Source organism: Pseudophryne corroboree, chromosome 9 (assembly GCF_028390025.1).
Source record: "Pseudophryne corroboree isolate aPseCor3 chromosome 9, aPseCor3.hap2, whole genome shotgun sequence".
Taxonomy (NCBI): domain Eukaryota; kingdom Metazoa; phylum Chordata; class Amphibia; order Anura; family Myobatrachidae; genus Pseudophryne; species Pseudophryne corroboree.
The window spans coordinates 255,075,557-255,094,246 of NC_086452.1; the positions used below are offsets into that span (position 1 = coordinate 255,075,557).

At 47.4% G+C, this 18,690-nt stretch overlaps 1 protein-coding gene across 1 annotated transcript in view; it reads right to left on the minus strand.

The window, feature by feature from the left end:
- The window catches only part of TPR (translocated promoter region, nuclear basket protein), a 605,901-nt gene that overhangs the window by 433,376 nt on the left and 153,835 nt on the right, over positions 1–18,690 (minus strand). Inside the window, exon 16 of the mRNA XM_063940231.1 lies at positions 8,067–8,194. Coding sequence (XP_063796301.1) covers positions 8,067–8,194 — 128 coding nt within the window. The remainder of the gene's footprint in view (positions 1–8,066; positions 8,195–18,690) is intronic.

Sequence of the window (18,690 nt, forward strand, 5' to 3'; positions counted from 1 at the left end):
ACCATAGTAGAAATAACCTTAGAGTGAAGACCTTTTCTTGCTAGAATTTCCCCCTCAATCTCCAAGCCGTCAAACATAGCCGCTGTAACTCTGGATAGACTAACTGTCCTTGCTGAAGGAGGTCCTTGAGAAGCGGCAGAGGCCAAGGATCCTCCAGAGACATCGTCAGGAGGTCTGCATACCAGGCCTGTCGAGGCCAATCCGGGGCAATCAGAATTGCCTGAACGCTTTCCCTTCTGAGTCTTTTTAGAACTCTGGGAATGAGAGGGATTGGAGGAAACAGGTATACAAACTGGTAAGGCCACGGTGACATCAGAGCGTCCACTGCCACGGCCTGTGAATCCCCTGTTCTGGAACAGCAACAACTGAGCTTCTTGTTGAGACGAGAAGTCATCAGGTCTATCGGTGGATAGCCCCACCGGTGAATCAGTTGTTGAAACACCTGAAGGTGAAGGCCCCATTCTCCTGGATGAAGGTCATGCCTGCTGAAGAAATCCGCTTCCCAATTGTCCACACCTGGAATGAAGATGGTCCTCCCTGTTGATTTATGTTCGCCACCGCCGTGGCGTTGTCCGAGTGCACCTGGATGGCTTGATTTCGAAGAAGAGAGGAGGCCTGCAGGAGAGCATTGTAAATTGCCCTGATTTCCAGTAAATTTATTGGGAGTGCAGATTCCTGACTCGACCACTTTTCCTGGAATTGGGCCCCCTGGGTCACAGCCCACTGTCCCCGGAGGCTGGCATCTGTTGTCAGCAGTACCCACGATTGGATACCGAAACGACGACCCTCCACAAGGTGAGGGACCTGCAGCAACCATAACAGGAAAATCTGTGCTTTAGGTGACAGTCACTATCTGGTGCATGTATAGGTGAGACCCTGACCATTTGTCCAGCAGATACAGCTGGAACGGACGGGCATGAAACCTGCCGTACTGGATTACCTTCTATGAGGCCACCATCTTGCCCAGTAAGCGGATGCAAATATGAATTGAGATCTTGTGGGGTCTGAGCACCGAGCGGACCATAGCCTGTATAGTCAAGGCCTTGTCCATTGGAAGGAACACCTGAAACACTGTGTCCAGTATCATTCCCAGGAACTGAAGTCTTTATGATGGTTCCAGGTGAGCTTTCCAGAAATTTAGGATCCACCCATGATCCGTAAGCAGGTGAGTTGTCAGGTTGATGCCGTGAAGATGACATTCCCTGGACACAGGAATTCGTCCAAGTAGGGAACTATGTTGACTACCATCCTGCACAATTGTAGCATCATCTCCACCATGACTTTCGTGAATACCCTTGGAGCTGTGGCGAGACCAAAGGGTAAGGCCTGAAACTGGAAATGGTTGTCCATTAGAGCGAACCGAAGGTAAGCTTGATGGAGAGGCCATATGGGAATATGCAGGTAAGCATCCTTGACATCCAGGGATACTAGGAATAACCCCTCCTCCAAACCACCGCACGCAGTGATACAATCTTAAATCTGAATACACGTAGGTATGGGTTCAGAGATTTGAGGTTCAATATGGGTCGAACTGTTTCAGAAAAAACAGACTGGAGTAAAACCACAGTTTGTGTAACGGAGCAGGTACAACCTCTGTTTGCAGTAGTTTTTGAATGGCATCTTGCAAGGTAACCCTTGCTACTGGTGAAGCTGGCAAGCTTGACTTGAAGAATCTGAGAGGAGGTAGTGCTTGAAATGCCAACCGGTACCAAATGAGGTCCCTCACAAAAGGATCCTAGCAGGACAGTGCCCACACCTGGGCAAAGTGTTGAAGTCGAGCATTTACCTGGAAGTCGCCCTGCTGCTGGGGACAACCGTTACACGGAGGGCTTCGTGGATGAGGATCCGAATGTCTGGTCCAGAGAGCCAGCAGCCGCTGGCTTACTGGACTCACCGCCAGATACTCTAGCAGCATTGGAGGCACCTCTGGCTCTGCCTCTGAATCTGGCCGCACAAAAGGACTGCAGAGAGGGACGTCTAGTAGGAAGTGCAGCAGATGGCAGATAGGTAGACTTAAACGCCATTTCCTGAGAGATCCACCTGTTCAGCTCTTCTCCAAACAAGGTATCCGCTGTGAAAGGAAGACTTTCTACACCCTTTTTGGAATCAGCATCTGCTGACCATTGTCACAGCCACAGAGCACTGCAGGCAGAGACCGCCATAGCTGTGGTAAAGCCATTGATGAGACATAACGAGATTTATGGTAAGAACTTACCGTTGTTAAATCTTTCTGCGAGGTACACTGGGCTCCACAAGGATTAACATCGGGGTGTTGAGTAGGATCTTGATCCGAGGCACCAACAGGCTCAAAGCTTTCGACAGGAGCTCAGTTTCGTTAACCAGCCCAATGCAGTAGCAGGTACCAGAGACGATAATCGCTCGTAGCCAATTACACCACACACTCACCACAGGAAAGGGTGTCAGCGGCTATGCCTATACCAACCCAAAGAAGCTAAGTGCGTCAGGGTGGGTGCCTTGAGGAGCCCAGTGTACCTCGCAGAAAAAGACTTACCTCCTCCCTGTGTGCGGCCACGCGATCCAGGAGGGCAGCGGTGGTGTGTGTGACTGACAAAGAAGTACCAGAGCCTCCGCTGTAGGTACCCGGCAACCAAGGTGCGGGAGTGTACAGCATCGCTGGGGGAGGTGATGGAGCTGCAGCAGGAGATGTCTGACTGACATCCAACACTTACAGTGCCTCTGCTGCAGCCCTTGAAGTCTTCATTATTCACTTTAAAAAGCTCTTCTCAGGGCTGCTGGAGCAGCCCCCATGTTGTGTATGCCTGCACTGCATGGCACAAACTACAACACTGAGCTCCTGTGCACGGAGGCGGGGTTATAGAGGAGGTAGCGCTATGCATTCTGGGAACAGTCAAAGCTTTTAGTCTGTTGGTGCCTCGGATAAAGATCGTACTCTACACCCCAGTGTCATTCCCTGTGGAGCCCAGTGTACCCCGCAGCAGAAATAGTATTTTAATTACCTACTGGTCAATCCTTTTCTCGTAGTCCGTAGAGGGTACTTGGGTCCATTTAGTACCATGGGGTATAGACGGGTCCACTAGGAGCCATGGGCACTTTAAGAATTTGATAGTGTGGGCTGGTTCCTCCCTCTATGACCCTCCTACCAGACTCAGTCTAGCAAACTGTGCCCGAGGAGATGGACATACTTTGAGAGAAGGAAAGATAAGGACAGTGGTGAGATTACAAACCAGCACACAAAAGGAAAGCCAAGCTAACCAAACTTGAAACAGGAACAGCAACGGCTGAACTAACATTACTTAACCAAGTAACATTGCTGGAAGAAAGCAGCACTGGGCTGGCACCCAGTATCCTCTAAGGACTACGAGAAAAGGATTTACCGGTAAGTAAAATCCTATTTTCTCTTACGTCCTAGAGGATACTGGGGACCAGTTAGGATGGGAGAGTGCTGAGGTTCCTGCAAAACTGATTGGCCTCTGAGGACCTTCAGTTTGGTCAAAGTATCGAACTTGTAGAATTTGGCAAACGTGTTCGAACCTGACCAAGTAGCTGCTCGGCAGAGAGGTAAAGCACCCCGGGGGCAGCCGCCCAGTAGGAACCCACTGACCTAGTAGAGTGGGCCTGTACAGATTTTGGACATGGCAAACATGTCGTGGAATAAGCATGCTGGATAGTAAGGGCTGTAACACATACTCCGGTTTTTCCCGGATGGCAAAAAGCCGGACAAACTTTGTCCGGCTTTTTGCCATCCGGGAGAAACCGGCAGAGTCACTCACACAGGACGGCTTTGAGCCGTGTGTGATGCTGTGCGCATGCGCAGCATCAGACACGGCTTCAGAAAAAACCATTGTGTGTGAAAGCTCCCCTTCACACACATGGTTTACTGGCTCCAAAGACGGCCCGGCGGCCGCCCGGCCGCCGGACCTTCCAGTGGTGAGACCCGGCTGCAACCCGGCAGCCGGGCCGGGGCCGTGCAGTGTGAAGGGACCCTAGCCCTCACACTGTTAACTACAATGCCGGCAAATGCCGGGTAGTGTGTTTTAGCACTAAGCCTGATCAAGCGTGCAATGGACTGCTTTGACGCAAGACACCCAATTTTATTGGGATCATAAAGAACAAACAGAGTCCGATTTTCTGTGACAAGCTCTTCACTTTACACCTTCAAAGGCCTCACAACACCTAAAGACTTTGAAGTAGCAGAGGTGTCAGTGACAACCAAAACCACCATAGGTAGGTCGATGTGAAATGCAGACATCACTTTAGGAAGAAATTGCTGATGAGTTCTGAGTTCAGCTCTGTCCTCACGGAAAATTAAATAGGGACTTTTGGGAGACAAAACCCCCAGCTCCGACACACGTCTTAGTGAAGCCAAGGCCAACAGTGTGACGGTCTTCCACGCAAGATATTTTACGTCCACCTCCGGTAACTGTTAAAATCAGTCCGATTGGAGGAACTGCAGCACCAAATTGAGATCCCAAGGTGCCGTGGGAGGCACAAAGGGAGGCTGGATGTGCAGAACACCTTTCATGAACGTCTGGACCTCAGGTAGAGAAACCAATTGTTTCCAAAAGAAAATAGATAAGGCCGAAATCTGGACTTTTACGGAGCCCATACGCAGGCCCAACCTCTCGCTGGATGGTGCTTTTATCAGCAGATCATCCAGGTACGGTATTATGTTCACTCCTTGTTTGCAGAGGAGAAACATCTCTGCCATTACCTTGGTGAACACCCTCTGTGCCATAGAGAGGCCAAATGGCAGGGCCTGGAACTGGTAGTGACAGTCCTGTAATGCAAACCTTAGATAAGCCTGATGAGGCCGCCAAATCGGAATATGAAGGTACGCATCCTTGATATCCAAAGACACCAAGAATTCTCCCCTCCTCCAAACCGGAGACCACCGCTCTCAGAGACTCCATCTTGAACTTGAACACCCGTAAGTACAGGTTCAACGACTTGAGATTTAAAATGGGCCTCACCGAACCATCCGGTTTCAGTACTATAAACAGGATGGAATAATTACCCTGGTTTTGCAGCTGAAGTGGAACAGGAACAATGACCCGAGTCTGTACCAGTTTTTGAATTGCTTCCTGTAAAGTCATACTTACTTCTTGAGAAGCTGGCAAGCCTGGTTTGAAGAATCTGTGAGGTGGGAGTTCCTGAAACTGCAATCTGTAGCCCTGGCCTATAAGGTCTTTGACCCAGGAATCCTGTCATGATGTTGCCCATGTGACTGAAGTATCTTAATTGGGCTCCCACCTGCCTGTCTTCCAGGCAGTGCGGTCCACAGTCGTGCTGAAGGCTTAGAGGAAGCAGAACCGGGGTTCTGTTCCTGTGAACCTGCAATTGCTGGTTTTCTGGGTTTACCTCTATTGCCTTTGAAGGCCGTAGAAGAACCTTTGGTTTTGTTTTTAAATTTCGCTGTCCCAAAGTACTGCAGAGTTGGAGAAGAAAAGGTTTTCCTAGCTGCAGGAGGAAAGTATGTAGACTTACCCGCTGTAGCCTTGGAATTCCAAGTATCCAGTTCAGCTCCAAACAGGGCCTCACCTGTAAATGGTAGGTTTTCCACACCTTTCCTGGAATCCGCGTCCACTGGCCTAGCCATAGGCCCCTGCGTGCTGACACTGCCATGGCCGTGGTGCATGCATTGAGCAAACCTATTTCTTTTATGGCCTCTTCCATAAAATTTGCAGAGTCCTGTATATGCTGTAGGAGTAAAACTATCTCCCCCCTGGATAAAAAAATCTAACTTGTCAATTAGATTACCTGAACATTTAGCAATGGCCCTAGTGATCCATGCGCAAGCAATAGTGGGTCTCTGGGCCACCCCAGCAGTTGTGTACAGGGATTTGAGAGAGTTCTCAATTATGCGGTTAGCCGTGTCCTTTAAGGAGGCTGCCCCAGGGACAGGTAAGACCATCTTATGTGACAATCTAGATACTGATGCGTCAACAAATCGGTGGGTTTTCCCATTTTTTTTCTATCATCCTGAGGAAGGGGAAGGATGTGAGTAATCTCTTAGGGATCTGAAACTTTTTATCCAGATTAACCGAGGTTTCTTCAAACAGAGAATTCAACTCTTGATGCAGGAAAAGTAGCAGAGGATTTCTTTTTTACATTTAAATAAGATACCTCCTCCTTATCAGGAATCTGCAGAACGTCTCTAATAGCCTGTACCACCTGCGACAGAGCTGCCCCCCCGCCCCCCGAGTCCACCTCACCCTCCTCTGCTTGTCATCAGTGTCAGCCTGCAGGATTTGGGCCAGTGTAAACTTTTGTGGATAAATGGTAGGGGCGCTTGTGTGGTATCCGGACTCCAGGTCGACAACAAAAAGGTCGACACACCTTAGGTCGACGCCAATTGGTCGACACACCTTAGGTCGACATGGAAAAGGGTCGACATGGAAAAAGGTTGACATGAGTTTTTTATGTCTTTGTTTTTACCCCCCGAACCTTTTCATACTTAACGATCCACGTGGACTACGATTGGAACGGTAATCTGTGCCGAGCGAAGCGGAGCGAAGGCACCATGCCCGAAGCATGGCGAGCGAAGCGAGCCACGCGAGGGGACGCGGTGCACTAATTGGGGTTCCCGGTCACTCTACGAAGAAAACGACACCAAAAAAACAGAAAAAACTCATGTCGACCTTTTTCCATGTCGACCTTTTGTCCATGTCGATCTAAGGTGTGTCGACCAATTGGCGTCGACCTAAGGTGTGTCAACCTTTTTGTTGTCGACCCAGAGTCCCAGACCCGCTTGTGTGGTGCCTGAATCTCTATTCATCAGGTCATCCAAAGACTGTCTTAAGTATTGCATCTCTCATTCTGGGATAATTCATTAGAAATATTCGAGACGAGATCATTCGTTTTAGTGAATCCAACCATGCTGGTTCGGACCCATTAGCCTGAGAATGTATACTATCCTGAGTACACTGTAGTGATCATCCTGGGGAAGAAAAACACTCTGCCGTGCATGAAACACTCCTTTGACATTGTAAATGTGAAATCACACCCCACACACAGGAAAAGGTTAAGCACAAGTAACCCACACAGAGCCCTGTTAGGGGGAGACAGTATATTGGAGCCAGGCACACAGCACCATTACTGCTAATTGCAAGTTTAGCTGGGTCGAAGACTAAGTAACCTGATAGGTGCTTAGTGCACTAATAACGCTCCTCCCCTTGCTAAGACCCCCTGGTACGACAGAGGTAATAGGAAGTCCCCCCGGAGGAGCTGCACTTCTCGGTCAGTCAGTCAGTCACAGTGGAACTGCAGAGTGAAAATGGCGCTGGTGAGCTGCTGGATCCACTCATAGTGAAGTCCCACCCCTTCAATGGCGCACGGTCTTCCCGTTTTTTTGTTGTTGTTTTTTTTGAATACTGCCTGAGGTGTTTGGTGCTTAACAGTGAACCAGGGTCCCTGTAAGCATACTGCCAGTGTGGGTACAGTTTAAATGGCTCAGCTCGCCCCCTGATAAGCAGTGCAGTCGCGCTGTACTGAGCCTGGAGACGCATCCTGCTCTCAGAACCATGCTCTGTACCCTCATGTCGCCATAAAAGCCGGCGACCCGCTAACCGGGACGCCAACATAGTACTCATCACTCTGTGTTCTGGCTCTGTTAAAAGATGGTGGCGTGCTGTGGGAATGTACCCTCGCCGTGGTGGGGCTTGCGAATGGTTCCCTCAGGAGCTCAGTGTCCTGTCAGCAGGGAATGGGACCATCAACCCTATAGGAGGTTGGGCCGTTTCGCCCCCTAAGTCCCGCGAAGCAGGCAGGCTGGTGCCAACCAGTCCTGCCTGAAATTAATAAACAGAAAAATAAATGCAGATAACTCTTCAGGAGCTTCTATAAGCGTGACCGGCTCCTCCGGGCACATTTTCTAAACAGTCTGGTAGAAGGGGCATAGAGGGAGGAGCCAGCCCACACTATCAATTTTTTAAAGTGCCCATGGCACCTAGTGGACCAGTCTATACCCCATGGTACTAATGTGGACCCCAGTTATCCTCTAGGACGTAAGAGAAAGTATGAAAAGTAAATGAGAATTACATTATGTCAAATATTAGGCAAGAAGCATTTCAGATATAATTCATCACCTGTTTCAGTGCAGCTTTAGCTTCAGCAGCCTCTGTAGTTTCAGAAATTGCAACTGCAGGAGCTGGGGTGGAAAGGAGTTGAGATGATCCAGGTGATTTTCTTGGAGTTGATGTCATAGATACGTCATCTAAAGATTGGTAAGAGTATAAATGCCATCTTAAAATTAAACTTCGGTAAATCTTTGCAAAGCCGTTTTTTTTTTAATCTAAAACTTGCACCTAAATAATTTTATCTGCACATTTCTAGTTCTATAATAGATACTAACATGGACTTTATCTAAAGAAGTCTACACAACTACCTTTGAAGATAATATTTAACATCAGTAGTAAATTACATGGAAATTTACAACAAAAATGAAATTAAAAGGAAGACATGCCACCATGGCATGTTTAACTTAATAATCAGTGATGTTTTAAAATTTAGGGCAGTGGATCTCAAGCCTTCATGAATTACATCAGCCTAGAGAATGCATATTTTTTCACGGCATCCCTAAGATACGTTCTTTTATAATTGATAAATTTGTATAAAGTATTAAATGAAGTAAATTGTGCCTGTCATCATTAAGTTCAGTTATGTGGTGTAGGACGTGAGCTTCCGATTGTCCACAGTTTTAGGATTGGCAGCCGCCAGCAATGGCTTTGCCTATCACTGACCATAATTAATTTGATTTGGACCTCAGCCACAAACTCGATGCACCTCCATGCAGGAGCCTCACGGGGTTCCAATACACCCAGTTTGGGAAGGGTGTGGTATAGCTCATAGGACAGTTAAAAGATAGACAGTCATTAGTTAGACACTATATGGTCAACAGTCAAAAGTCAGACAGGGCCAAAAAGTCAGACAGGGCCAAAAAGTCAGACAGGGCCAAAAAGTCAGACAGGGCCAAAAAGTCAGACAGGGCCAAAAAGTCAGACAGGGCCAAAAAGTCAGACAGGGCCAAAAAGTCAGACAGGGTCAAAAGTCAGACAGGGTCAAAAGTCAGACAGACAGTGTCATAAGTCAGACACACAAAAAAATATTTTTTTTGTGTGTTTTTAAACACTTAACCCAAAATTGGTGAAATTTGTCCGCTCGCCACGCTTCGGGCTCAGTGTCTCATTCCGCTCACCACAACTTTACTAAAAGGTAATAGTATGTGTGACATGGATAGTAAATGAGGCAAAAGTTGTAAAAAAAACAGAAAAATCAAACTTTTTTGTGTCTGACTTTTGACCCTGTCTGACTTTTGATACAACAGATATTTACGGTGTAGATGCGCAACAAAACTCAGTGAGCAGCTACCGGTGTGCACAATAGAGGTGTATCCCACACATCAGAAAACAATTACCGTATATACTCGAGTATAAGTCGACCCGAATATAAGCCGAGGCACCTAATTCTACCACAAAAACCTGGGAAAACTTATTGACTCGAGTATAAGCCTAGGGTGGGAAATGCAGCTCTAGCCGTACACAGCCCTCAGTGCCAGATATGCCCTCATAGTGCCAGATATGCCCCCACAGTGCTGCCAGATATGCCCCCACAGTGCTGCCAGATATGCCCCCACAGTGCTGCCAGATATGCCCCCACAGTGCTGCCAGATATGCCCCCACAGTGCTGCCAGTTATGCCCCCACAGTGCTGCCAGTTATGCCCCCACAGTGCTGCCAGATATGCCCCCACAGTGCTGCCAGATATGCCCCCACAGTGCTGCCAGATATGCCCCCACAGTGCTGCCAGATATGCCCCCACAGTGCTGCCAGATATGCCCCCACAGTGCTGCCAGATATGCCCCCACAGTGCTGCCAGATATGCCCCCACAGTGCTGCCAGTTATGCCCCCACAGTGCTGCCAGATATGCCCCCACAGTGCTGCCAGATATGCCCCCACAGTGCTGCCAGTTATGCCCCCACAGTGCTGCCAGATATGCCCCCACAGTGCTGCCAGATACGTTCCCTCCCCAAGTGCCAGGTATGCCCCACAGTGCTGTTACTTACCCCTCCGTCGATCCCGCGCTGTCTTCTGGAGGGACACGAAGCACACAGCGTGCGCGGCTCTCCTGTGTCCCTCCTGCATCTTCGGCGGCCGCGGCGGGTCTATTATAGGAAGTGCCGGTTCGTGATCAGAGGTCACGAACGGGTATTTCCTGTAATAGAACCGCCGCTGCTGCCGCCGGAGATGCAGGAGGGACACAGGAGCGCCGCGCGCTGTGCGCTCCATGTCCCTCCTTCACACTGCTCTGCCTCTGCCTGCACTGACTCGAGTATAAGCCGAGGTGGCTTTTTCAGCACAAAAAAAAGTGCTGAAAAAGTCGGCTTATACTCGAGTATATACGGTACATAGAGGCAAAGATAGTGCACATACAGATGGAGCGCTCACCAATTAACATATTAACCCCATGTGTGACATGACGGACAAGGTGATGGGGAATAAATACATTCACCCTTAATAGGATGATAATCCTCAATGGAAAAATGAAGTGGTCATTTCCTGGAAAGTTCTTTTCCTTCACATGCAAAGCATAAGTGGAACTGGTATATCCTGAAACAAAAAAGTACCTCTCTTCCCAATATGAATGAGAATTTTAGAGAGGTACTAAGAAATGGCAGACCATAGTGTAGTATGGATTAAAAACACGCACAGGTTTAATGCCACAGATTAAATTTACAAGAAGGTTAAAATACAACAGCATATCAATAAAGACTCCATATATTTTCACAGTGGGTATATCACCAAGGAGGGCCCAGGACCACAGATGTAACCAGTGTGGGATGCAGACAGGCTTTCCCGGATGCCTAGCAGCAACCAGGGTCGTTCTCCAGATAGGTGGTAAATTTCGTTGGTGTCAGAGTCAATAATGAAAATGGAACATAGGTCACGCTTAACGCGTATCGGACGTAAAGTCCTTCTTCAGAAGCATGACCCATTCACTCCACAGAGCAGTTTATAACAGCCACCCATTAGGGTTCTCAGGTGATGTCCATCTCGTTGAGCGACAGACGCCCAGAACGGCGCATGCGTCACTGCCGTCAATAACCGGAACCGGAAGTCGCGCTTGCGTTCCACGATGTCAATAGCCGGAACCGGAAATAGATTTTGCGTTCCATATGCGTCTCAGGCGATAGTGTTTCCTGTCCTAGAGACGCACAGATCGGTTGTTCGTGGATCCCGTCAAATAGAAAGTCCCTTAGCCATAGATATATCACCATATGTATATATAGTGGCAAAGTCCCGGACTGACATATAGTTTAAAAACAAAACAAAAGAATAAAACAAAAATTAGCAGACTCATATCTAAAAGGTATATATGAAGCAATGCATAGTGGTGGAAACTTATCAAGACATGCACTAAGTGAGAAAACATTTGAACTCGAAATCCCCGTTGAGACCCCTGGGGGTGAGGGTACCCAAACGGTGTATAGATTTCATCTCAGCCTGCGCAAGTCGTTTTTCTAAATCCCTCGTTCTCCACTTCTGATATACCACTTGTATGCCCCAAAAATTCCTCAAACAACAAGTATTGGAACGCAAAATCTATTTCCGGTTCCGGCTATTGACATCGTGGAACGCAAGCGCGACTTCCGGTTCCGGTTATTGACGGCAGTGACGCATGCGCCGTTCTGGGCGTCTGTCGCTCAACGAGATGGACATCACCTGAGAACCCTAATGGGTGGCTGTTATAAACTGCTCTGTGGAGTGAATGGGTCATGCTTCTGAAGGACTTTACGTCCGATACGCGTTAAGCGTGACCTTTGTTCCATTTTCATTATTGACTGACACCAACGAAATTTACCACCTATCTGGAGAACGACCCTGGTTGCTGCTAGGCATCCGGAAAGCCTGTCTGCATCCCACACTGGTTACATCTGTGGTCCTGGGCCCTCCTTGGTGATATACCTACTGTGAAAATATATGGAGTCTTTATTGATATGCTGTTGTATTTTAACCTTCTTGTAAATTTAATCTGTGGCATTAAACCTGTGCGTGTTTTTAATCCATACTACACTATGGTCTGCCATTTCTTAGTACCTCTCTAAAATTCTCATTCATATTGGAAAGAGGTACTTTTTTGTTTCAGGATATACCAGTTCCACTTATGCCTTGCATGTGAAGGAAAAGAACTTTCCAGGAAATTACCACTTCATTTTTCCATTGAGGATTATCATCCTATTAAGGGTGAATGTATTTATTCCCTATCACCTTGTCCGTCATGTCACACATGGGGTTAATATGTTAATTGGTGAGCGCTCCATCTGTATGTGCACTATCTTTGCCTCCCTGTCTGACTTTTGACTGTCGACCATATAGTGTCTAACTAATGACTGTCTATCTTTTAACTATCTGTCTATAGACAGGAACCCGTTTGGGAACCACTGATTTAGGGGTTCAAGACACAGAGAATCAAGATGCTGCTTAGTAAATTCACCCCTTTAATCCAATTGCTGTAACACAGACTCTGTTCTACAATCTTAGGCGATCAATCTTCTCTGCCGATTCTACAATCTGCTCGTTTTGTTTGTGTTTTATAGGATTCACAGACCCTTACAAAGTTTACACAGTAGTAATGCAATTTAAAACATGTCAAACATTTGCAACATAATGCTTTACAGTCATGATAAAAGTTATAATCCCAACACTACTAATAAATATCACATTAATACCACGTCAGCATTACGTCGTCAACATTACAATGTTTTCATTCTGACTGCTGACATTTCAACTACAGCCCACTTTATTTGTAGTCATTTGTTAAATTAATGGGAATGGTTCTTGAAGATAATGCAGGATTAGAGCCCTTATGGGACCTACAGAATAGAAGATCCGCCGCCGAGCTGCCCGACGGCGTATACGGCCGACCCGGCGTCGGGGGGACAGTGACGGGGGAAGTGAAATTTCTTCACCCCCCCCCGGCTCCATAGCAAAGCAGGCAAATATGGACGAGATCGTCCATATTGGACTGCATGCACAAGCAACGGGGCACCAGCGATGAACAAGCGCAGGGCCGCGCATCGTTCATCGCTGGTGCCTCCACACTGAAATCAGGATTTTGGTACTTACCGATAAATCCCTTTCTCAGATTCCACAGGGGCCACTGGAGCGTAGTTACAATGGGGAAATAGTAGGCAGTAATTGGGAGCTGGCACTTTAAAATTCTAACACTGGCTAGCTCCTCCCCTACTATCTCCCCTCCAAGCCAGTCTACGTAAAACTGTGCCCGAGGAGAGCTGGAATAAACAAACCTTAAGGTAGAGGAGGTTAATGACGCCCTGTAAACCAGGATAACACAAACCAAACCTGGAACAGAACCTGCCAAAAAACAGGCTAGCCCGAACTCAACAAGCAGTCATATGGTAATCTGCAAACCGTTAAGCAAAAAACAAGGAGGAACAGCGCTGGGCGGGCGTCCAGTGGCCCCTGTGGAATCGGAGAAAGGGATTTATCGGTAAGTACCAAAATCCTGATTTCTCCTTCATCCACTAGGGGCCACTGGAGCGTAGTTACAATGGGGACGTCCCAGAGCTCCCAAAACGGGTGGGAAAGCGCTGAGAGTCCTGGAAAACCGCTCGGCCAAACTGTGATGCAGAGGCCGCGAAAGTGTCAAACTTGTAGAATTTGACAAAACGAATGTCGGTCCGACCAAGTAGCCGCCCAACAAAGTATTCATGGAGACCCCACGGGCAGTCGCCCACGAAGGTCCCACAATGCACGTAAAGTGCGCTGAAATGGAAAACTGAGGCTCCCGAGCAACCGCCAAGAAGACTGTCTGATGGTCACATGTATCCAACGGCCCAGCGTATGCTGGGACCCCGTCTATTTAGTACGGGAGCATCGTACAGAACAAAGAAGAAAACACTTAGTCGAATAGCCTAAGACCACTGTAGAGAGAGTCGGCGAGCCCTGACAACATTCAAAGAGGACCGAAAAACACTAGTGTCAGATTTATATGAAAAACGGACATCACCTGTGGAAGAAACGACCGCTGAGGCCGAAGCTCAGCCGAGGGAGTTGCCAATAGAGTACTTCCTGAAAGAGAGCCCGAACTTACGGCCGCCAGGCTAATCTCTTTTGGAAGAAAACCGAAAGGGCAGAGACCTAAAATTCAGGTCAATGTGGTTTGATGCGCAGCCGAGCAAAACCTCCCAGAGAAACCAAAGATGACGGCTGAATGGTAACTGAAAGAAGGGGAAAACCCCTTTTATCCTCACTATGTCCCATAAGATTTTCCAAAAGTGGCAAAAGCGAGAAGAGGTAACAGACTTCTGAAATCGGGGCCCAGTAGGCATAACCGAACTAGGGAACTCCTCCCTTCTGTGATCTCGTGAACAGTCACACGGTTAAAAAAACCAGTTTAAGATGAACAAAGAAAAAGGACCCTGTTGAAGTAGACAGTCTAGTCGAGGTAGGAGCCAAGGCTCCTGTACTGACAACAGGTGTAGCTGTATCTTCAAGTCATGTGTGGCCCAACAGGAGCCACCGAGAGGACTAGCGCGCATATTCCCGTCCTGTGTTACCGAAAGTGAGGTAGAAATAAAAAAGGAGGCAGGATAGAATAACCAGAAACTCCCAGGAGCCCTGAGGGCATCCTCGGCTACTGCCGCCAGAGCTTACGTCCGAGAGTAGTAAAGGGTTAAAAGAGTCAGTCAGAACGCCCTGAGGTCGATCCGAAATCTCCGCCAACAGATGACCAGCTGACAAAACTCCGGGAAATGTCCCCTCACCCGGGAGTCTGACCTGGCGGCTTGACCTGGAAAGATTGTTGTCCTTCGCTCAGAGGGGAATGTAGGCGACCACTCATTGCGTCGCAACTTGACTTAAGAAATAGAGTACCTGGTGCCGAGGAAGGAAAAATCCTCTGACGGACCGTGTTGAGAAACGTATACGAGGAGCAAAATTGGATCCGTGTCGAACCAGAAACTCCTGGATCCTCCGGATATTCAGAAGCCACCTAATGTACAGAGTGGGATAGTAGCAGTAGATTGTCCCATTAGGGAACCAACGTCACTTCCTGCCCTTGAAAAAGAGTTATTCTGTGATCTTCCTGAACCCTGTGGGAGCGGAAGAGACTGAATGGAAAAGACTGACAGTGAAAATGAGTATCCTGTAATGCGAATCTGAGAAAAGCCCGATGAGGAAAAACCCAACGGAAATGAGTAAACAGGCATCCCTGAAGACAAGGGACGCGTAAAACCCCCTTTCTTGTTCAAAACTAGCAATCACAGACTGAAAGGATACTAAGGCCAAAATAGGCCTGGCCGAGCCAACTGGCTTCGGAACGTGAAAAGAAAACAAAGGCCTGAGAACTGCCCCGATTCAAATGATATGTGAAAAACAGGGATCAACACCCTTTGCGGTTAGAAGCATATGGAGCGCCGCCTGCAGTATGACTCTCTTGTCATCGTAAATCGGCCAACCCATGCCGAAGGACTCCTGAGACGGCTGTACTCCAAAATCTAGTCTGTAACCGCCCCAGCCTTCTCAGTACTCCCCTTAGGACCACCGACCTGCGCCTACCCTGGGACCCTCCAGGTGGTAGGAAGGTCTAACCTGTAGTGGGTGTATAGGATGACCTAAAATCAGACTGGACCGAGGATGCTGAACCTCTGCTTCAGCCTGTTACCCTGAGATCCCCTGGCGACGGAGATATCGCCCGTGTGGAGTCGAAAGCTTGAAAGGGCACAGAAAGATCTAAAGGAAAGACCGGTAAAGGTCCGTCTTGGAGCTGGGGCAGCAGTAGGAGAAAGAAAAGTGGACTTACCTCCAATGGTTCAAGAAATCCTGCAGAAAGTTCCTTCCCCTGAACCATCTGCCCCGTAGGATTTCATGTTCACCTGTCACTGTAGCAGCCCCAGAGGTCGTCGGGTTAAGACAGCCCAAGCGAAAATGCAGGTTCCGAGTCTGCAGATGTGGAGACCTCAAAAGAACAAAGCAGAATCGTGATTCTGATCTGTCCCAAAGTATCAATTGATCCTGATGCGAAATATCCTGTAACCTAGAGGACAAGGTATTGTAATATATAAATATATATATATATATATATATATATATATATATATATATATATATATATATATATATATATATATATATATATATATATATATATATATATATATATATATACACACACACACACACACATATATACAATCATGTGACCGGCACTCCTATTCCAATGGATAACTGGTCCCGGTGCCCTCAAAGGTGAATGTAGACAAATTGTAGAATGCGGCACTCAGGAAAAGATACAGCATAGGCAAATTTCATATCACGAAATTTGCCTATGCTGTATTTTTTCCTGAGTGCCGCATTCTACAATTTGTTATATATATATATATATACATATATATATATATATATATATATATATATATATATACATATATATATATATATATATATATATATATATATATATATATATATATATATATATATATATATATATATATATATATACATATATACACACACACATACATACACATATATATACATACATACACATATATATACATACATACATACATACATACATACATACATACTCATACATACACACAGTGAACCCAACAGGGTAGATAAATACTGTCTATGTGAAATACTGTAGGGTAAATAAATATTGCATACCAGATTTCAATCATTAATGAGCTGAGCCCCAGCTCCTGCTATAGAGCAGGCTCCCTGATCTACAGCCTTTATGAAATGCCTGGCAGAGGACTCCCCTGCAGGGAGGAATGTAGCCAAGGTGAGATAAAAAATATGTCAGCATCTCCATGCACAGAAAAAACGAAAATCCCCCTGAGACAGGATCTGTTCTCTGACAATGAGCGCTGCGAGCCGCCGCCGGGAGCCCGCTGAGCAAAGCGGGAATAAAGCTTCACCTCCACCTTGTTACCTGTAAAATAACCTCATTGCAGCGGCCCGGGGAGTGGAGGACTTGTAAGCGGTGCTGTAGCGGCCCGGGGAGCGGAGGACTTGTAAGCGGTGCTGTAGCGGCCGGGGAGCGGAGAGTGCTGAGCCCGCCGTACAGAGCGCCGCGATCCCGATCCGATGCACGGCCCCGCGCGGTCGGCATCGGCCGAAAAAATAGGCTGTGCAGGCAAGTCAATCCTGACTATCTCTATAGAAGAGATAGTCAGGATTGACACTTAACCAAAATCGCACAGAGCCAAGATCGCAAGCACACTCATTATGTGCTTGCGATACTGGCTAAGTGCCGACCGGCCCCCCGTCGCACAGTGAGAATCGGATAAGTCCGAATCTCACCGTGTGTACACGGCCTAAGAGGAAGAGCAGTTATTTATACAATATAAATAGGAGTCCTGTAGAGGACAAGCGGTGCCTACACTGAACTCACAGTGTAAAAAAAATAAGAATTTACTCACCGGTAATTCTATTTCTCGTAGTCCGTAGTGGATGCTGGGAACTCCGTAAGGACCATGGGGAATAGCGGGCTCCGAAGGAGGCTGGGCACTCTAGAAAGATTTATGACTACCTGGTGTGCACTGGCTCCTCCCACCATGACCCTCCTCCAAGCCTCAGTTAGGACACTGTGCCCGGACGAGCAGACATAATAAGGAAGGATTTAGAATCCCGGGTAAGACTCTTACCAGCCACACCAATCACACCGTACAACTCGTGATACTATATCCAGTTTGACAGTATGAAAACAACTGAGCCTCTCAACAGATGGCTCAACAATAACCCTTTAGTTAAAAATAACTATTTACAAGTATTGCAGACAATCCGCACTTGGGATGGGCGCCCAGCATCCACTACGGACTACGAGAAATAGAATTACCGGTGAGTAAATTCTTATTTTCTCTAACGTCCTAGTGGATGCTGGGAACTCCGTAAGGACCATGGGGATTATACCAAAGCTCCCAAACGGGCGGGAGAGTGCGGATGACTCTGTAGCACCGAATGAGAGAACTCCAGGTCCTCCTCAGCCAGGGTATCAAATTTGTAGAATTTTGCAAACGTGTTTGCCCCTGACCAAGTAGCTGCTCGGCAAAGTTGTAAAGCTGAGACCCCTCGGGCAGCCGCCCAAGATGAGCCCACCTTCCTTGTGGAATGGGCATTTACAGATTTTGGCTGTGGTATGCCTGCCACAGAATGTGCAAGCTGAATTGTACTACAAATCCAGCGAGCAATAGACTGCTTAGAAGCAGGAGCACCCAGCTTGTTGGGTGCATACAGGATAAACAGCGAGTCAGAGTTTCTGACTCCAGCCGTCCTGGAAACATATTTTCAGGGCCCTGACAACGTCTAGCAACTTGGAGTCCTCCAATTCACTAGTAGCCGCCGGCACCACAATAGGCTGGTTCAGGTGAAACGCTGACACCACCTTAGGAAGAAATTGGGGACGAGTCCTCAATTCTGCCCTATCCATATGGAAAATCAGATAAGGGCTTTTACATGATAAAGCCGCCAATTCTGACACTCGCCTGGCTGAAGCCAAGGCCAATAACATGACCACTTTCCACGTGAGATATTTTAGATCCACGGTTTTTAGTGGCTCAAACTAATGTGATTTTAAGAAAACTCAACACCACGTTGAGATCCCAAGGTGCCACAGGGGGCACAAACGGGGGCTGAATATGCAGCACTCCTTTCACAATGCCTGAACTTCAGGTACTGAAGC